The sequence below is a fragment of the Amblyomma maculatum genome, chromosome 5 (genome assembly GCF_055883805.1).
Source record: "Amblyomma maculatum isolate TAMU_Amacu chromosome 5, ASM5588380v1, whole genome shotgun sequence".
Classification (NCBI taxonomy): Eukaryota; Metazoa; Arthropoda; class Arachnida; order Ixodida; family Ixodidae; genus Amblyomma; species Amblyomma maculatum.
In genome coordinates, this window is record NC_139348.1 from 40,354,832 (window position 1) to 40,376,452 (window position 21,621).

General features: G+C 46.4%; 2 protein-coding genes across 9 annotated transcripts in view; both read right to left on the reverse strand.

Moving 5' to 3' along the window:
* LOC146188114 (ATP-dependent RNA helicase with zinc finger domain-like) overlaps positions 1 to 7,529 on the reverse strand; it is a 153,915-nt gene extending 146,386 nt beyond the window's left edge. For 2 of the 4 annotated variants that reach the window (XR_014707483.1, XM_084603635.1), the window contains exons 1-2: positions 7,186 to 7,527; positions 904 to 1,045 (exon numbers count right to left, since the gene is read on the reverse strand). Coding sequence is in view for 3 of the 4 variants with exons in the window: in XM_084603635.1 (XP_084459761.1) it covers positions 904 to 933 (30 nt within the window). In the remaining variant the exon portion in view is untranslated. Of the gene's footprint in view, positions 1 to 903; positions 1,046 to 6,946; positions 7,084 to 7,185 lie in introns of those variants that run through there. The other 2 variants (XM_084603637.1, XM_084603636.1) reach the window with 2 other exon arrangements.
* Positions 7,530 to 9,102: 1,573 nt separating this feature from the next.
* snama (something that sticks like glue) overlaps positions 9,103 to 21,621 on the reverse strand; it is a 91,896-nt gene continuing 79,377 nt past the window's right edge. For 4 of the 5 annotated variants that reach the window (XM_084603642.1, XM_084603641.1, XM_084603640.1 and 1 more), the window contains exons 16-17: positions 17,585 to 18,019; positions 9,103 to 13,336 (exon numbers count right to left, since the gene is read on the reverse strand). In XM_084603642.1, coding sequence (XP_084459768.1) covers positions 10,009 to 13,336; positions 17,585 to 18,019 — 3,763 coding nt within the window. In that variant the 3' untranslated portion in view covers positions 9,103 to 10,008. The remainder of the gene's footprint in view (positions 13,337 to 17,584; positions 18,020 to 21,621) is intronic. The other variant, XM_084603643.1, reaches the window with a different exon arrangement.

The window sequence follows — 21,621 nt, forward strand, 5'->3', positions numbered from 1 at the left end:
TGACCTTTTTTGACTTGATAGATTTAAATGTATAGACACCAGTCGAGTCTAACACTTTGATGCCCTCAAGCAGCGTCACTAATTTGGAGTTCAGATTAATGAGCATGACATTTCCGCTCTCTATCTTGTGCATATCCTTTCTGATCCTAGGCCTGTACTGATAAATTCCTGAGCACTAGTCAGTAGTGCGCTCAGGAAAGATGGCAATGAAGGGCAGCCTTTTCATCCTTCAGCTTCTTTGTTTCACTGGCTCCTGCCAATAGTTCATTCTTTCACTTGAGCAATGCTGGAGCTCATTTTTAACATCTTGGCAATAGGCCCTGCATGGCTTTCCAACACCCTTGGGGAGCTTCCTAGTGATTGACACCTTTGGCATGACAACCCATTATGCTTCAAGTACGAGTTTTTCTGCCGTATGTATGCCTGACATGCTTGTTACTGACAAAGAGACTTGATGGTGAAGTACCTGCTTGTTTTCACAGCGAAAGCATTAGAATAACTCATGCAGTCTTTTGCAGTCGGACAAGTATCCTAACGGCTCACAGTAGTTTGCACTATATCTGCTTTGCTTGCTGCTCTTGCGTCTCTCCACCGGCAACTCGAAAGGCTGGGAGGAGGGGCTACATACCACACACACAGTGCATCTTTTTTGCAATTATTTCCCTCCAATCAATTGTGGCTCACACTAAATTTACTTGCAAAGAAAAATTTATTATGCTCCATGCTTCCCTCCCTTACAAAAACTTTACTTTTATTAAACCCTGTGCAAGATGCAAGAAGAGTTCCTCCTTTGTTCTTAACTTTCTTCCTTCTTACCAGAGTTATACTCCTCACATTACAAACTCGACGACCTCCTGAGACCTTGTAGGAAAGAAAAACAAGAGTGGAAAGGGGTCAATGAACCTCAAGGTGCTCCTCCTCGGCTTTCTTCATCCTGGCCTTGCAGTATTCGAGATGCTCCTGCCAGTCGTCAAGCTCGTTGTCACTGTGGCTCTCAGCGTTGAAACACTGCTCTCCTAATCAGCATTGACGGTACACCCGTTAGCTGTAGTAGAGTCAGAAAAAAAGCAGACTCATTGTAACAACAGGGGGAGGAAAGCACGATCCACTTCCATCCCGGCTTAATTCAACGAACCTTCTCTCACTTCGAGGATGAGGTGTAGGTGCAAGAAAAAAAGTCTCTCCTGTCTCTATCTCACTCTCTATCTCTTTCCCATTCCTTCTGTCTAAGTTTTTTTAAATTGTCAACAGGCACGCCACCATCCCCACCCCTAGACCGCTGCACTGCTCGACCAAACGTACGTTGTTCACCTTGTTTGAAATGTATGTATGTGTTTCGTGAGCTCCGCCAACTGCCTTGCCTGTGCTGCATAAGTGCTCGTAATGTCATCATGTTGGTGCACTGACAGGTACAGAAGTGTTCGAATTTGTGTCCATGACCTTCAAAAGCTGTTCGTATCTCATGACACCACCGTCTAGCTCCGTGAATCATTTGTGTACCGGCTCATTAAAGTCGCAGTGGTGATCACCCTTTTTGTTCGTGACTTTCGTAGGCGTGGGACTCACTCGCCACCGCTACGTTAGACTACGAAAGTGAAAGCCGGCGCATGATTTTTAAGATTCCCAGGAGCCACCAAAGAGCAGTGTTTCACTTTGGACAGCACCACTTATGCGTTGTCTTTTTCAAACTTTGTTCGGATACGAGTCGGATCGACACACTAATCAAATTCGACACGTTAAGGAGCCGGTACATTTTGGGACACAGTGGACAAGCACAGCGAAGCGAGTGTGCACAGTGGCCTTTCTCCTGTGATGTGTATGTATTTTATGTACGCTGGATTTTCACAAATTATGTGCAGTCTTTAGAACAAAGGTTCAGTTCACATGCAAATTTTTAATAAAAGGCATGTAAATATTCAGTCGTGTATTTGAGCACTTTCTTATCGCTTCGCTGAACGCTCTTCAAGAGCGAGGTCGTATGCATTGCACGCGTATGTGTGAGAGCTCTCGCAAGCTCCCTTTAATGCACTTCTTTGCCATTGACGCTTCAAGCTAGTCACGTTAGATGTTACACTGCTGCTGTTGTGCTGTTGTGTTGTGTGCTGGGTTTTATGGTGCATAGGCAGCTAAGGCCATTATGTGCCAAACACAAGGTATAACTAATTTCTTTGGTGGTCAACAGAACTGGACAATTTTTAGGGTGTTAAGACTTATTTAGGATCCCCAATTCTTTAATGACTTCAAGGAAACTAAATACAGATGATATTTCAACAAGCGAGCTTTCTCCTACAAGTAAAATGGTATTGAAAGGAATTATTTCTTTGTAGAATTGAGTGAAATGTTTTTTTCCTTAGCGGTTCAAGTTCTATGCGTGAGAACAAAATATGATTAACGGTAAGCTCACTTCCACAATTCTCACAAAAAGGTTTGTCCAGTTTTTTCAGTAAAAAGTGTGTCACGTATGTGTGTCCAAAATGAAAACTGCATAGATTTATTTCATAAAAGTGCTCTCAATGAGTGGATGACTTCCATTCCCCTAGGATGGGTTTTACTAAGTGTAGCTTATTTCTTACTTCATTGCTCCATTTAGTCTGCCACGGATCCTTTAGTTTACAATGTAGTAATCTGCAGTAATCTTTGCGGAGAATGTGTATCTTGTGCACCACAAAAATCAGCCCTCTCATTACCATCTATTCCAACATGACTCGGAACCCTCGTGTAGTGGCTTATTTTATGTGTGCATGATGCTCCCTATTAATGGTTGAACTGCATTTTTGGAATGTAATGCCGTAATAAGACTAAAGGAGTCACTATAAGTTATGTTGTTGTTATCTGTCTATGGCTACACAGGCAGCATAATATTCGGCTGTAAATATGAATGCACAATTCGGTAGCCTTCCTATGGTTTCCCGGTTACCTTGCACAACTGCACATTCAATGATTTTGAACCATCTGTGTAAAACTCAGTGCTGTACCTATATTTTTGTTTTAGAGCCATGTATTTCTGCAAAATATCTTCGTGCGGTGTTTGCTGTTTTCTGAAAATTTGTCAATGTGGGGTCCCATGCCTAGGGAAGGCTGTACCAAGGCAGCAACGGTTCGTGCTTATGGGCAATATTTGGAAGGGCATCTAGTATTTCTAATTCTTTGCACTTATCCTTAAAGCAGATTAGTAAAGGTCTGATTGACTGAGGTTTATCGTTGCACAGTATTCTGGAATTGCACTTCGTAACTATTGGGTAGCAGAGGTGTTTAGGAAAGGATCTTATTATATGTACATACATACATATATCCTGTGCCAAACTCCCGGACGATGGGTTATCTTCACTGATTCCAAAGCATCTCTACAAATCCTGAATAACCTGCTGAAGAAAACCAATCATCATCCTGTTTCCCTTGACATCGGGTATCTACATCATTTGGCTATTGCCGAAGGCCACTGCATAACATTTCAGTGGATACCAGCTCACTGTGGCATTAAAGCCAATGAAAGGGCAGATGAAGCGGCTCGTAAGGGCCACCAACATTACATTAGGACCTTCTTCAAGAAATCTGATGCAGCCCAACTGGCTAAAAAAATTGCTTCCGAAACAAAGTATCGACTTTGGTGCTTGCCGACACATCACTACCAATTTCTTTTTTCAATTGACCCACATCTGAAATCATGACTGCCTCCAAAATTTCCTCGCCAACTAGGAACTTTTTACCACCAACTTCGTCTGAACTGTGCATATACAAATGGCTTGCGCTACAGTTTCGGTGAAATGAACAGTCCGTATTGTGACAACTGTCGCTCGATTGAAACTGTGGAACATGTCCTACTTGAGTGCACTGCGTACAGTGACGAGCGTGCATACTATGAACATAACATGGAGAATCTCTCCCTAGTGCCTTTAACAATGAAGTGTTTTAGGCCCCTTGGCCTGCCCGAGGCAACAGAGACTCGCAATGAACTCTTTATTTACCTATTTGAAGAAGACTGGACTCCTAGACTGACTCTAAATTCACCTTGCATGTTTCCCTCAGGCATTTTTCAAGCTGTGAACTCTACAAGCACATTTGTCAGATCATGCATTTCATTATTTCATTTTATACCATTACTCCACGAAGCACCTTAACACGTATTTAATGGCAGTGTTTTATCTCCCCCTTCAATTCTACTATTTCCCTCACCATTACTTTTCAATCTTTCTCTCCTGAATTCCCCTTCCTACAGAGAGTAGCATGGCAGCGAAATCTAAACGCCCGCAAAATTCTCTGTTTTTTCATTTATGAGTCTCTCTCTCTCTCATGTAATCATCATCCTCCTGTCTGCAAGAGGTGGTTCATTTGCTCCGACATAGAGGCTACTTATAGGGGATGTCCTCCATGCACCAACTGAGAGACGCAAACCAAGGTTATGAACTGGGTAAAGTCCCAAGATTGTCTTGCAGAGCCATACACTATGCTTCTGTAATCTAAGGTGGAACATATTATAGTTCGATGGATATGCAAAACATATGTCTTGTCGGACCCTAAGTGTTTTTGTGACAGCAATTTGAGAATGTTTAGAGACTTACTTTACTTCTGAGAGTGTTTATGTGGGGTAAAAATGGTACCTTCCTATCAAAAGTAACGCCTAAAAATTTGTGTTCAGTTTTGACAGGTAGTAGTGTTTTGTTTAGATGCAAGTTGGGATCAGTGTACCAGCTAGCCCAGCTGAAACCAGCAAGGTCACTGTTGGGACCAACTGAAACCAGTTGATTCCCAACTGGAAATTTTCACCTGGGAGCCACATTTGAAAGAAAACAGAACAACCATTGATTTTTGTGGAGAAAACTGGAACCCATTTTTGTCAGCCCATGTTGCTAGTTTATTTATTGTTAACTGTAACTGTCACTCGCACATCGATATGTTGGAGATGCAAACAATATGGAGGTCAGCAACGTAAAGTGAAAACATGATAGATTTGGGAATTATTTTGGCTATAGAGTTCATTTTTACGGTAAAGAGTGTTGTACTAAGAATGAATCCTTGGGGTACATAAATTTTCTTGAGTGCAGTACCTTGAGAGTGTTGAACCAAGGCGAACTTGAAATGAACGGTTAGATAAGAAATTTTTCAGGCAGTTTAACATTCTGCCCCGGCTGCCTAGACCTGCTATCTCACGGAGAATCCCGAACCTCGAAGTTGTATTGTAAGCTTTTTTTCCATGTCGAAGAAAACTTCCAGACAATGCTGCTTTTCGAATAGTATTTTCAAGCCGGGCGAGATGGTCCACTGTAGAACATGCTTTCCTAAAAGTGCATTGGCGGAAGCTTTTAGTATATTAAATGAAAAAGAGAACTGCATCAGCGGCCCTTCTGTGGCACTACAAAAAAAAGAAAATAGATTACCTCAAGGCAAAGGTAATTGCCTGTTCAGCCAGGTAGGCAATAGAAGGTGCACTGATGTACTAAAATGTTAATGGCATGGTACTCGTGCCTGCCGTGTGTTGCAGATATTATCTGGCAGCGGAATACTTATATATCCTTGCGTCCCCATTTGTACATAAAGACCTATTTATGAAATAAACCTTAGGTAAAGTTTGGTGCTTGTGGTGTCCCTTCTACCTACATCCATATATTTTTTTTTGTACACTGCAATAATATCTCATAATTGTACTACAAACCAACTATCCCAGCTTTCTACTAACACATACCTATGCTTATCTTATGAAAACCAAAATTTATTTATTTGTTTATACCTACTGCAGCCCCTGCTGGGGCTATTGCAGGAGTGGGGTTAAGAAGAATACATACTAAAATGGCAAGGTACAAAACAAGCTAATGCTGACGAACCGCCCTTAGTAGCACAACTTCACTAGCATATTACAAAATAGAAAAGCATACAACGATATCAAATAATTCCTTAAACACCAAGACTACTAGGAAACGCATGTATAAACTCCTAAAGGGCCTCTTATGGTTAATCAAGATTAGGACAAAATGCTGTATCCAGAAACCAAATGAAATGCTCAACGATGATGGCTCCCTAGTCTACCACAGTTCAGATAAATATGGGCAACTACACATTTTTTATGTACAATGAAGCAAGTTGTCGAGATCAAAACCCGAATGCATTTGCAAAGCAAAGGTTGCCATAACCTCAACTGCCAATATTGAACACCAGCACATACACCAATTTTCACAAAACTGCATCTCTCTCTCTCTCTCACACACACACACACACACACACACACACACACACACACACACACACACACACACACACACACACACACACACACACACACACACACACACACACACACAGGATTAAGAAACATAGTAACAGAAAAATATCGCTGTAACTGAATGGTAACAAAGCTGCAAGCAAATGCAACTGCCCAACACTTCGCAACTGTTCAAGTATTAATTTACTCCTACATATTTACATGTTTGTGGGCTTGATCTACAGCTGCTGAGGAGTAATCACAGCTACAATATTCGAGCATCGGACATCCGCAAAATAATTTTTTCATAGCAAAGATAATTAAAGGAACGGGAACAGCAGCTAAACAACGAATGAATTAACATATAACAAAGAACCCTGCAGCCTGCTGGTACTAGCTGTCTCGATCGACTTATATTTATGCAAGGTATTATCACAATTAGCTAAAATTAGAGCACGCACTTCACTCCCCCAAAAAAGTCTTGATTTGGATTGATGAAAGTATGTCGCGATTTCCCAGCCACACACAGAGTTAACTTTTTTTTTTTTTCATAGAAACCAAACGGCACGCCTCTGATATACACTTCCTTGTTCCAATAGAGAATGAAGGCGAATAGGTCATTTAATTTACCAGCGCCACTCCTCAAATCCACCCTTTACAGTAAACATTAGCACTAGGTTGTAAAGGGGGACAATAACCGAACTCTCTTAATGTGCAGCATTAAACGAAACAGAAACTATGCTAGCCATTCACCTACGAACTGAAGCATTCGACCGCACCACCACAACGCTTCGCTACGCGCCATCCGGTGACAGCATGACCAAGAACGGCCGTAGTAGCTCTTGAATACAGTTGTGTTGAAGCAATTTGTTTGGATGTTCCGAAATAGCGGGAATTTCAAAACCTTCAACGCGCACCTTGACCAAGGTTGCTAACGGTATTTCCACGAGCAAATGTCGAAAACATGCCGAACATAGAAGATCGGAACTCGCCTCAAACCTGGCCAAAACAGCAGGCCACGACCCAACAACGCCTTGACTATACTTCCACAATGCCACAAGTCGTCGCTGTTGTCACAGCTGCCGGTGTGTCGGCGGCTTATCTTGCATTACGATGAACCCCTGTTGCGAGTCGAGCGCGCTGGTAGCGCTGGCACAAATGGACGCAAAGGGACGATTCGCCTACCGGAAGAATAGCACTAAGAGCGGGATGGACCTCGAGCTAGCTCAGACTGCCGAATAGCAAGAGGATGCAGCCGCCCTCGCAGCCAGACTGCGGTTGCTCTATGCTTCTGCTGCCGCGTGTATGGGGCGTAGCAACAATAACAAAAAGCAGCGAAGGAGATCTGGCTTTTGTTGGCTCGTAATGCTTGCCAAACGTGAAGCCAAGTTAATTACTTCCGAGTTAAACATTACCAGCATTTTACGCTAACCAGTCTACCTTGCGAGAATTTTACAACACAAGTTTCCCCCTCTATTTTGTGCAGAAAGAAGTGTGCCTAGTTTCGGTTTCACAGCTTCAAAAAGTAACCAACTGATCAGCACTTCAGCTGGTGTTCCATACTTGGGAGTTCAATATTCCTGCAGCTGCACTATTCCGCTTGATTGGTTGGTTTGGTTTAAGGGGTTTAACGTCCCAAAGCTACTCAGGCTATGAGAGACGCCGTAGTGAATGGCTCCGGAAATTTCGACCACATGGGGTTCTTTAACGTGCACTGAGTGAATGTAACCATGAAACAGTACAAGCAGCAGCGCTACATTTCCTATATTGAATATGCACCAATTCGCCCAATAATAATGCACTGTTCAAGGTTGAAACTGGAGAATTTTGTAATTTGATGTATCTGATTGATTTTTACGCATTTCAGTAATTATAATAGCCAACTTCGTAGTTTTCTTTTGCTCAACGTCACGCGTCGCGTTGATTCGTCTTTTTTTTTTTTTTTTCTTCAGGCTAATTACGGGGAGCTAGCTTTTTGCTTCAATTACTAGTTAATTGGTTCAAATTATCTAGATCGCCTGATGAATAATTAACTTCGCGTATCATGCTTCACTCGCCCAGCTCCGACTCGCCCACTCATAGCTAGCCACAAATAAGCATTATCATTGCGCAGTTCTTGCAAAACTCCCAAGCTAATGCTCTATCCAATGATACATTATTTTCCCAATATACCAACTAGCTTTTTATAGCGCCGACAGTCACGCCCACGCGAAGCACGCCTGCACAGTCATACAATGCTTACTCATTAATGAAGTCCAAGACAACCACAGCACCAAACTAAAAGTTATATTGCACAATCCTACCTGATTGTGGCCACATCGAAGTAATCTGAAATCAATAACTTGGCCCAGTATTTCCAGTTTGTGTGGGCAACATTAAGCAGCAAGTCATGGAAGTCTGGCATTTACCGAGGGCAAGACATCTAAACGTAAGAGTTGCATGCTCACAACTGCAACAACTGCTGCAAAAGCCGATGCCACCAGAAAGAGAAGAAAAAAAAATACAGTTTCATTAGTTCAGCCCGTCATGCCCATTTCCAGGCCACTACAAACCTGAGACATGTCCAACAGCTTGAGTCTTCTGCAGTTGAAATTGTGACTTTCGTAATGCAACTATGTAAATGAAATGCACAGAATTTTTTCGTGCATCCTGGACACTTCTGTCCTACAGTACGTGTGCATTGCCAGAGCAACGCATACCTGAAAGGAAAGTACTAATTTGTAAATGAATGTAAAAAAATGTGAACTTTGTTGCTAGACAAAAACAAACGTGCCAGTAGTAGCTATTAATAAGGCTTCAGAAAGCGAATGTAAAGATACAGTGTCCACAGACTCAAACCAGTTCTAGCTGACAAAGCTGTCATGCATTTCTGGCACAGTGGCAACCAAACACTCACAGGAGACCAAATAGACCTTTCTAGAAAATATCTTTTTTATTTCGTACACAACAGCACTATTTACATTTACACACAACCGGATATTCATCAACAGTTTCGACAGACTGCTCCACAGAAGCTACAAAAGGAAAACAAAACTACTCTTTTGGTCAATCAGCAACGTGTGCCTGTACAAATCTCAAAAACATATACAATCACATTGTTGACTTCCTGTTATGACAGCTGTAGAGAGAGCACTGCCAAAACGTGTCGTATGTAGGCTTAGGGACTGCATTCATATATATGTATCGGTAACCTTAGTGCTGCCGATCACACAACCTTTGCACTATCTACAGAAAACGCAAGCATAAAAAAAGAAAATGGGAGGAGGCTTAAACACCACAAACATTATGATGCAAGTAACTAGTTTGCTAATCATCTTTCAATAAAGCTACCACAGTGGTGAGCAGCACAGTCCACCCTGTTCAAGAAACTGGTATTGCCTTCAAGATGTGTCATAATGGCTGCTGTTTAGAGTGCTCAATTGTCTTACACAGTTGTGAATATCTCCATTACCGACTGAAACATGTTCCACAATGCTCTAGTAAGAATGATGCAGCATCAAGTTCATAAGTGGATCCCTGCCAAAGAAGTTTGTAACAAGTACTTGATGCAAAGTAGTCTTATGGTACTTATCAGATGAGCAAATACTACCTCTATGCCCAAGAAGCCCTATGTGTTTTACCGTGCCAAAGTAGAGGGGGCCTAGCACACGACAAACGTGCAACGAACCCTCTCTGAGGTACTAAGAACAGAAGGCCCCCTTTCCAGAGGCATCAATATCAATGAGCAAACAATGGCAAAAGTGTAAAGAAAAAAAAATGGGTGACAATGAGTAAAATGGGGAGCAAATGCTAAAAAAAAAAAGATGAGACGATGCCTAGTCTGACTTATCAGCTTTCTTTGACTTTTTCTTCTTTTTGTGCTTGTGCTTGTGCTTCTTGTGTTTCTTGTGCTTCTTCTTGTGTTTCTTGTGTGAGGTCACCTCCTCGTCACTAGAGTCTGACGATGAGCTGCTGCTCCTGTCGTCTGCTGATACGACTGGAGCAACAGCAGCAGGCACGCCGGCAGACTGTATGGCTGCCGGCGTCGATGTCGAAGCCGTAGCTGAGCTTGCACTGGCCTTTGCAGAAGAGGCAGCCACCTCTTCCTCAGATGGCCGCAACTTCTTCACAGCTGACGCATCAGAGGTTGCTGCTGCCCTGCGTTTCGTGCCAGTGCCCTTGCTGCCTGGCAACGCTGCATCCGCAGTGCCAGCAGAGCCAGGTTCTTCCTCGATCATCTCATCATAATCTGGCTCGAAACGTGACTCATCCTGAGTTGACTCTTTACGATGCCTCAATGCTGCTTCTGCAGCTGATAGCACTGGCGACGTCTTCTTTTCCAAAGACTTGGTAGTGACAGCTGAAGAAGTTGCCTTACTCTCCTGACCCCCTATGCCACTACCCCCTCCGCCAGACAGAGTTGATGCTACAGCCGGGGGTGGCGCAAACTGCGAAGTCTTTTCACGATGATGGCGCTGACGGTGAGGAGATCTGTCGTTCTTCTCTCTGCTCCTTGACTGCTGCAATGTATGAGAGGCAGGAGGCGGTGAACCTGCCTGTTCAGCGGGCCAATCGACTCGGCGGGAGCGGTGGTGGCTGTCATCAATTCCACGGTCCTCACTCCTACCTTGCAGACGCAGTGCATCCATGCGTCGCTCGTGAGACCTCATTCGCTCAGCATCTTCAGCTGCGTGCCGGGCGCGGTACTCTTCCTGCACTTTGCGCCTGTTGCTGTGTGCCAGCTCTGCTTCCATCTGCTTGTGACGGGCCTCTTCGTACGCCCTCCTCGCTCGCTCTTCTTGCAAGGCAGCGTAGTAGCGCTCGTCCTTGTAATGCCGCCGCTCATCAGAATGTCCGTCCCGACCGCCTGACCGGTGCGGGGCATCCTTATCTCGTGCTCTTCCAGACCGCGAAGACCTGGCCAGCTCACGGTCACTCCTGCTGCCTCCTCCGCTGCCGGGTGGAAGCACGCGGCTGTGCCCTCCTGCCTCCAAAGCCCTGCGGTCTTCTAGCCGTGACCTGGCATCCTCTGGTAGGAGTCGCCGGTCATGGTCAAGAGGTACACGGTCATCAGATCTGCTTCGGTTATCGCGACGGCTGCTGTTACTGCTGCTCGATTTCACCAGCCTTGTGCCATCGCTCACTTCACCACCATCCCCACGACTGTGCTTCTCTCCAAACTTAGACCTGTCCAGCTTGACCCTCTTGGTTGGAATAGTGCCCTCGGAGGAGCTACCCCGCTGCTCCTTGTCTGATGTGGTCACCGATCGCCTCTCCTTCTCGGAAGATGAAGTGATGGTAACCTGCAGTGTGCCGTCTAGCCGGTCACGCAGTCTCGGTGGCACTGATGGATCTTTCCAACTTTCTTTCACTTCTCGAACACTCAAAGGCGACGGCGATTCCTCTGTAGGTGTTGGTTGCACATCTTCTGGTGACGCCAACTTGGAAGGTAGCTTTTTGGGCTCAGACGTGCCCAGCCTGCCAAGCACTGCAGTGGTTGCCCCAGCCGCTACCATGACCTTCTTGCGCGGCTTGTGCAGGAGCACATTCTCCGCTCGCTGGAGCACTTCCGACGACACCACTGGCTTGGTTTCCTTCGACTCTTCCACTGGCTCACTTGGAGGCAGTGGCGATTCCTCCCCTTCCAGTTCTTCCCTCTCCCATTTGGACAGCTCGGGTACTTCTACTTGAAGCACATTCTCCTCCTCCTTCGGCGCTCCACTTTGCTCACTGGTTTCTGGCTCGAGCTCAGACCTGTCCCAGATGTCCTCAACACTGCCCTGCGCAGATGCTGCCGCTTCCTGAGGCGGTTCTGGAGTGCCAGTGTCGACCTTTGTTCCTTCCTTCTCATCTCCGAGCAGTTTCTTCTTGGCCAGCTCCAGTTGTTCCTCAATCTTAGACAGCCTAGCAGCGTCTGGCACCCCTTGCTCCAGTTCAGCAGTGAGGAAGGCCACCATCGACTGTTCCCTGCTCAAATCAGGAGGCGTCAGCAACAGAGACTTCGTCAGCAGCCTTGCTTCTCGGGGTTTTTTCTTTTTCTTCTTGCGCTTGAGCGGCTCTTCATCACCCCCAGGAAGCTGCTGGCTTGACTCATCAGATGTCCTGGCGGCCATCTTGGCCGACATCTTCTTCAGTGCCTCCTCTTGCTTCAGTTTCTTTTTGTGCTTGTGCTTGCGCTCCTTCACTGTGGCACCTTCGGAGGAAAGAGGCTCCTCGCCTACTTCCACTTTCACAGGTTCCCGTGTTGCCATTTCCTTGGAAGGTGCAGGTGACCCTTCAAGTTTAGTATCAACAGCCTGCTGGTTGCCTTCCACAGGGACAGAAAGCACCTTAGGGGCCTTGACTGCACCCTCCTGCAAAGGTGCCTCTCTCACTTCTTTCTTGGATTCCTTAGACCTGTGGTGATGCTTGTGCCGGAGAAGCTTCTCCTCTTTCTCCTTGGACCTCTTGCGGCTTTTGACGGCACCTTCAGAGTCTGGGCGGGTGATGCTTTCCTTGCTGTCCACGGCTTCCCTTGACACCACAAGGGGAGTGGTAATCTGTTCAGGGTGCCTGCGGTGTTCGCGCGATCGACTTTCCCTGCTACCCTTGGACGTTGACTCTGCCAATGCATCCGGAGGAGGAGGGTAATCACTCCTCAACCGCTCTCGCCTAGTTCCAGGATCACCATGGTAACCCCTGGAAGGCATTCCTGGTAAACCACCGCTATCAAAGCGATCGCTTCCACGATTGTCGCCTCGGTGTGGTGGTGGAGGTAGAGAATCTGGTGGGTAACCTGGGGGATAGCCACGATAGGCAGGATTTATCGCATCACGCTGGTGGTGTGGTGGATAGTAGTGCCCACTGCGGCCGTCAAACTCCACAGGTGGCACCATATGCTCTGAGGGGTGGTGCGGGTAGCCTGGATGATGATGAGGGTAGCCACCAGGTGGTCCCCCAAAGAAACCACGACGGTGCGCGCGGAATGCTGGTGAGCGGCTGCGGAAGCCATGAGGTGGTGGACCAATGTGATGAGGAGGTGGCGGCGGGAGAGGATGGTGGTGATAAGATCGAGGAGAGCGTGGTGTGCGGGATCGACGATACGGACGACCACCCCCGTGGCTGCTGCCATGATAATGATGTCGACCACGCCGTGAGGGTCGGCTAGGGGACCTTGAGCGCGACCTGAAGGAGAAAGCAACAAGACAAAAATTTACGCTTACAAACCATTCCTCTGGCATATCAACGACTGGAACAGGAACAAATGTGCTCACTACATTAAAAAAAGGCATGGAGCCATAGAAAACAGGAAGATTAAATAAACTGTCTACAGTTAAACCCAAAAAGGTTCACAATTTTTTATTGCATTTAAGTTTTTATTATATACAGTGTCCCATTCCAAAAGCGAAAGAAGTAGACACTGCAGCACTTGCCACATAGAGAGTTGCTAGCGCTGGGGCACGACATGTTGCCCTGTAAACTTTGCTGCTGCGGCTTCAAAAAAAAAAAGTTCGAATTAACTGAAGTTTGAATCCTCCAATGAGGCTGAAAAAGCTTCTGAAAATCGTTTGCATCACAGTAATTTTATCTATGCACGTCTGCATTTGAGATGAAACCTAAGTGGAATGATGGCTTTTCCATGTTTTGTCAAACGATTTGCTTTATGCACTGTTGAGAACACTGAAATGCTCCAAAATTGCATAAAGGCTTCCGCTAGCCTTTCCGCAATGCGATGCAGTAACAGCAGTACCTCCTCACGAAACAGCCCCATCGTGTTTTAAGGATGCTTCATCACACAGTCCATGTAATGCTGTTAAACTGCACGTCCAGTGCGCTGGTTCAGCATGGAAGCAGCAGGGGATGCATGCAAAGAATACCATATTTACTCGCGTAATGAACCCACCTTTTTTCATAAAAAATTGACAAGTTTGAGGGTAGGGATTTTTTTTTTTTTTTTTTTTTTTTTTTTTTTTTTTTTTTTTTTTTTGAGAGAGAGAGTCGTCCATCCCCCACTCATCACTCACCAATGAAAGAATGCAGTCAGCCGTGATCATGACACTTTCATTTTTCGCTTCAAAAAGTGCTTGCTGCTTCCCGTGTTCCAATGACTTTGTGGCTGTGGACAGCGCCCACCGGGCCCAATTGCCGCATGTGCTGAGAACCAGCACACTTGTGCAACCAGACAAGCCCAACAAGTAGAGTCAAGGGCACTGGCAATCTGCCAAGTTTGCACCCCCCCTCCCTCACCGCAAGCCTTTACAAAAAATACATATGCACTGGGATGGTATCACTGCCTGCACAGCATCTTGGCACGCTGCCAAGTGACAGCGCAAAACGAAGAGACGCAGTAACGACTGTTCTTTTTTGTTTTTTTTCCAATTCTCAGGGGCAAAAGTGGGGTGTGGGTTCAAGCTATGCTGGAAAGAATTAATGAGTGTCCCATGCCTTAGACTGAAGTGGGTGTTGGCCGCAACCATGCTCATAGTTCAAATCAATGAGTGTCAAATTAACGACATTTTACTGTATCAATGGCAATCGCTCGTTGCAATCGTAGACATTCCTCTCATGTAATCATATTTGATCATCATGAAACTTTGCTGCAGTCTGCCAAATTTCCAGTAAATCAGCACTAGCAAACAAATAGTCAACGTAGGGATTTCGTTGCATCAAGGACAGCGGCTGCAATATTTGCTACATGGAGTCTAAATACCTGCGCTTCAATGGGGGCAGCATGGGGAATTGACAAACTTCATAACACACCACTCGGGCACATATGTCGAGTTCATATCTTTAGGTAACAAGCTTACACACAGAAAATTCCTCAATATTTCGAAGTTTTTCTATTCCCAATGCCAGCCCCAGTGACGCACATGTATTTGAGGACTGCGCGTAACGAACTCGGTGCGCTTTCTCTTAGCCAGTGTTGAATCTCTGATAATTCTGCACAAGCTTCATGACAATTAAACATAACATCTACGAATGTACAAGCGTCCACAATTGATTGCAACGCACCATGTTTCAGTGCCAAAGGTGCATCTATATGTGATAGACTCAGCCTATTCCTGTCGTGGGTAACCAGTTTCCACATCACTGCTAATTTTACACATGAATTTAACTGTACAGTCAACGACCAAATTTTCGGACATGCCCAATATTTCGGACGTCTTCACGGCACCGCCACGAGCCTCATAGAATCAATGTATAAAGGCATCTGAAATTTCGAACGCTCGAACCCCCCGCCATCCAATTTTTCGGACTTTTTGACGTGACTGAAGGTCTGAAACCACAACTGCGTCATACAAAGCCGCCATTTTGGCTATCTCCCAGTCTACGTACCATGTCACAGCTTTGAAAACCTAGCCGTACCTAGCCGTTACACACAGATTTGGTCTGGCCATGCTGGCTATGTTTACCAGCGCCTCTTCCGGAGTTTCTGGAAGCGCCATCGCCGCCGCGACCATTTCGCCTTTTTATTGTGCAGACTCATCGCAGACCACATGGTGTTTTTTCGCTACATGCTACGTATTGTGTCAAGTGTGCTCTGCGACGCTAGGCCTAAATGCTTCGACACTTCGTAACAAGAGGACTTTGCTTGCCCGCGATGGCCCCCACTCCGCCCTCGTCGTCCTCGCCGATGGCATCGAAGCGTGGAAGACAATACCATCGGCTAATGATGGAGGAGAAAGCCACCATTATTAAACAAGTAATGAGCAGCCGATCGCAGGCTGACGTGGGTAAGGAGTTCAGCATTTCAAAGCAAACAGTCCCAGATTTTTTCAAAAGCAAGGGCAAGATCCTGGAAGCGGCCGAAAAACCATCTGGTGCCAAAAAAAAGAATGCAAGCCAAGGTGTTCACCCAAAGCTTGAGGAAGCTCTCATCGTGTGGCTTAATTCAATGACTGCAAAGCGGTTGCCGGTCTCGGGCGGCATCTTGAAAGAAAAAGTGAAAACCCTCGCGCTTCAAATGGGCATTGACGATTTTAAATTCAGTGATGGGTGCTGAAAAACTTTAAACATCAGAATGACCTCAAGTTCAAGGTGTGCGGTGAGAGCAGCACCGTCGACAATGCAGTTATTGAGCAGTACTGCGACGAAACTAGCTTATTTTATAAGATGTTGCCGGAAAGAATGCTTGCGTTTGCTGGTGACCCATGCCACGGTGGCAAGCATAGTAAAGAGCGGCTGACCGTTCTCGTTGGCAGCAACATGTCTGGCAGCAAGAAGCTTCCCTTGCTTGTAATCGAGAAGTCGAAGAACCCGCGGTGCTTTAAAGGGGCGGCATGGGTCACTCAGCAGTTGTTTTGAACGGCTCTTTTTCATGCTTTGGTGTTTCGGAAGCCTAAAGGCTGAACCACATGGCAGCGTTTCTTCGGCGCCGCGTCGGCGTCGCGGATATCGGCGTCGCCGGAGGTGCAATTCTGGCCCTTGAAGCGAGACGACGCTGAAAGACGCAGGTATCTGGAGGGGCCAGATCTCAGCGTCGACGCCGAAAATTATTCGCAGGTGGGGACCAACGACAAGCCACGCATGGGCAGCTGCGGCACCAACCGCCACAGGCTCAACTCGTTTCCGCGGAAGCAACAGCTCCTCTTTTTGTCCGCGTGCATGCCTGCGTTTTGATGCCCTTGCCTCCCCCACCCTCCCCAGTAAGTTCCCTCCGTCGCTGAATAGGACGATTTTAGCTACGGACGGGGGACAATTGTTCGAAACGTCCAGGATTCTCCCACGCCTTGCTTTGCAGACGCCAGTTCGTACGCCGTCATGTGTTTGGTCGCCCTTTCCGGCGTGCGCCGAGCGACGACGCTCATAGACGAGACGCTGACGAGACGCCGAAGAAGCGCTGCCATGTGGTCGGGCCTTAATACCTCGTCCTTAACTGTTTTGATCCCAGAAATATTCGTAAAATGGTACGTCTTTTTCTTGCATTCGTTTTTCGGACTGCCTAATTTTTCGGACGTTTTTGCGTTCCCTAGAGGGTCCGAAAAATCGGTCGTTGACTGTATATGATTGTTTGTGAGTGAGGTAACGAATCCAAAAATAGAGAGCACAAAGCTACACTGCACTTTGACAGCAGCTTCACTGCCTAAGGGAAATGCAAAATGCCTGGGGTGAAAATGAATACCTTGGTATGGCGAGTGGGTTTAAAGTAACAATGCTGCACACAGTATAAGAGGTGCCATAACAAAAGGCTCCTAATTAATTTAGGCCACTCGCAGTTATTCAACACGCACTGTCACCCCATAGCACTCAGGCAGGTTGGCATTTCAACTCCATCGAAATGCAACCACCATGGCCTGGATTGCAACCACCATTTTTTGGTAAATGAACATAAATAAACAGGCTCTCACAAAACAGTCCTAAGTACATTCGAAGCCAGCGTTGCCAACGGTCTGAGCAGTCACCATTCCAAAAGAGGCTATGGACATCACATACCTGTAGCTGCCACTCCGAGACCGCCGTCCATGAGGGCTCTTGGAGCCTGCCCGCCGCCGCCCCTCGCCTCCACCACTGGGGCTGCGGGGAGACCGGGACCGGCGGTGGCGCACAGGCGACCGGGACCGGGAGCGTGACCGAGAGTAGGACCTGGAGCGTGACCGCGGCGAGTAGGACCTGGAGCGCGGTGAGTAGGAGCGTGAGCTGCCGCTGTAGCGCGAGCGGGGTGAGTAGGAGCGGGAGGCGGCACTGCGGCCCCCGCGCGACTTGGAGCGCGACCGGCTGTAGGAGGACGAGCGGGACCGGGAGGAGCGCGTCTTGGAGTGCGATCGGCCGCGCCGTTCCCCCCGCCGCTCGCGGTGGTGCCGGTTGCGGTGCAGGTCACGCAGGTGCTTCTCAAACTCCTCCAGGGGGTCACCCGCCCGCCGGCTCCGGCTGCGCAGCAGCAATGGGGGAGACAGCGGTGCACGGGGGGCATTAGTAATTGGGTTGGACAGCAGCAACACAGAACAAGGCAGTACCCAGTGCCGCGCCTGGCAACAACCCGAAGGACGCATAGGCCAGGGTCTGAGGTGTTGTATGTGGGAGTACGGAAAGGAGCGTTAAGCGTCTTTCTTTCACTGTTGCATTATTTGTTACTCACCAAAACATGTTTGCTATGTGGTGAGCATTAACAACACAAGCACAAGAAAGAAGACATGAATGGCATTTCCACACGTTCTTGGTTGTGATCTCTGCACTACAAATATGCATGAATATAAAGTAGACTCCCGTTAAGATGCACTCGGTCAAGATAAACTCTTGGATGAAAGGAACAATGTGAGGATGCTGGTTTCGATTGTAACAGTCAAATGCAAAGAACATCAGCTTAATATGAACGTTTCGCAGTCGATAAACAGTTAAAATGAACTTTCACGGCAAACCGTGGCCCACCCATGCAGCCTTTCCGAGAAAAGGAGCAAAAAAACCAACAAGGAATGAATATTTTCGCTACAGGCAACGCACAGAGACACAGCATAGACATCGAAAACGTGCTTCTGTGAAAGCACAAGTGCTGCCACTCTAGCCAAAGGAGCTCTGCCCTTTGCAAACCATGCTGGTTCACGACCTCATGGCACATTCCATTGGCAGAACAGAAGCAGGAGAAACGAGCAGTCAGGAGCAGAGCACAGTGAAAGTGCCCCTGCTTGCTCTCCCACTGAAATGTTCTGTGCTCTGAGAGAGCAGACGCGAGGGCAAAGGTGTATCGCATGACCGAATGATATCTTCCCAGCATCCTGTTCAATGAACATGCTTGCAATGTGCGGCCAGTATGGCGGTGAGAGTAAACGAGTTTTATGTTTTTTTCTCTGGCAGTAAGAACAGTTCTTCAAACATTTCAGTGTACACTTTGGCACCTTTATCATGATGAGCTGTTTCTCTGAACTTGAACTCCAACAACTCTCACTGCTGTCGTCATCCAGCGTCTCAAGTATTTCTGCGACACGCGATGTTGCACTGTAACCATATCCCACTAATTCCACGGAAGAGACTGAACATACAATACTAAGTCATTTGTGACTTCGCTACTTTCAACGGTGAGAAATTAGCGCTGATAATCGCACCAACTTCAGCCCTGAGTCACCACTGCTGTTGCACACAAGTAGAGCCAAAGCAACGGCCAAACAAAAGATTAGAGGATATGACGCGTTTGTGTCACGCGGTCGCAGCTCCGACTGCTCTGAGCTGCTCTTGACGTCGTCAAACTTTCGTTTTGCCGTAAGATCACAGTGCTCCAGTTCCCGTTCGCCCACTGGAATGCAGCTGCTTTTGAATAAGCACTTTCAGGATGCTCTCGAGTCTCCCGTTCTTCCAATGGAATGTGCCATTCGATAGGAAAGATGCAGATCACAAAGAAAAGATTGTGCATGCAGCCAACCAGTGAAGCTGACACTGGACAAAAAGAAACTTTTTGCTGTTGCCGCAGAGAGAGATGAAGAGAACAAACGCTCAAAAGAAAGAAAACTCAATGCTGCATCTCTCATGGGGATGCTCATGTGACTGCGTTGTCATGACAGCGCTGCCACCTGCGACCATGCCTTATACCATCACCCCGCCTCATGTACACAGCGTTGCGTTGCTTGCAGCCATTACAGCCAGTCAGTTAGCCACATGGGTAAAGCAACAATGTGATTCGGTTTGGTTTGTCCCAAAAGCAACTCAGGTTATGAGAGACGCCATAGTGGAGGGCTCTGGAAATTTCGACCAACTGGAGTTCTTAACGTGCACAGACATCGCACAGCACACGGGTTCCTTGCTTGTCACCTCTACCGAAAAGCGACCACCACAGCCGTGAATTGACCCTCCATCCTTGGGCAACGACTAAGCTTCCGGCTTTCGAAGATGGGAATAGTTTACAAGTTCAACACCGCAAAAACGACCTTAAAAGCTATTTTTAAAAGTGGATTACTAATGCACTGGAAGGTGGCAAGTTCGTGCCAAAGCAGTTATCCCTCAACTGCACTGCAATGACTTGCGATGCAGCTGATGCTTGTCCGACTGCACCTGCTCCTGTTGCGAGAGCAGAGAAGGGCTCCTTGGAAAGTTGAGTGCGATCTCTGCTGTCGTGTCAGCTACCCAGTTTTCACAACAAAGGCGAAAGTAAATAAGAGCTGGCTAGCAGTCACGAGTGAGGGACGTGTGGCAGCACAAACGGTAGAATGCCATCGCTGCAATAGATGCGTATATTGCAGTCATTTTTCTCCAACAACACCATTTAATTCATATCTTATCATTAACGAGGTAATGCTTATACCCACTCTGCATGCTCACGCATCATTGCTCGAAGCAATCTTGATAAGATACCTTCCTGATAAACACTTTTCACGGTCCCTCGGAGTTCAAGGTAATCTCCTGTATTGCACACTTTATCAATGCACTGTGAGTGCAACACTGCACAAGCTTTTCCTTTGCCAATTTGAATTACTCTCACCTACCCGCATCTTTTTTAGGCATATCACGCATTTATTTGGCACATTAAGTCAGGAAAACATCCACTTCCGTTTGGCCCTACGTCATATCGCTTGAACGGCGACATTAGTCGCATGGCTATTTCGGCATCTAATTATTTTTGCTTTTACATTTTGACTATAATTAAATGAATAATCATCCTATTGACACAATTCAACATATCTAAACGGTACCAACTGCCCACACCCGAAATCCAAGTCATGTCAGACCAAAAGTAAAACAAGATGAAAACCTGACTGCACCATCCTTATTTCAGGGCATGAAATAGACTGTTCATTGCATGCCCAAATAAAAAGTGACTGTTAAACAAAAAAAAAACGTCATCACAGAAAGAATACAAAAATACAGTGGAAGTATGAATAGCTCACTGTGTGCCTGACAAACACTGCAATTTAGGTTTGCCATCAACTAAGCCTTTGTGAATATTCGAAAATTTGGAAAATCGAAGTGAATAATGCGGTAACAGATTTGTTTCGAAGAGAATAGCAGTATTCGGAAACATTGAATATTTTAAAGTATATTTGGAAGTTCGAGAATTCAGGAAAATAAACTTTTGAAAGAAGCAAAAGGAATACACTTGCGCAATAGGTAGAAGAAAAAAGAGGCATGACGACAGGACAGTGCGCTCTGTCCTGGCGTCGCGCCTCTTTTTCTTCTATTTATTGCGCAAGTTTATTCCTTTTGCTAATATGAACCAACTCGGCCAGAAGAAAGTGCTTGTTGAAAGAAGAAATCAATTGTCTTATGTCTGCTCTGACTTCTCGACACAATCGCACCGCTCTGGGTGTCGACACGCATTGCACACACGGCGTGGTTGGCACACGCACGAACTCTGCCTCGGAAGACTGCGTGGTTCGGCACATCATCAACGAGAGCACGTTGATGGGCCAAAGTACACATGCAAAATCGGTAAGCCGCCCAACAGAAACTGTGCTGCGCCTGCCACTCACAAGGGGCCGAAAGATGATGAAAAAAAATAAGGATCACCAGAAGATAATGAGACTATGATGCTCTCATCCCCATGAATA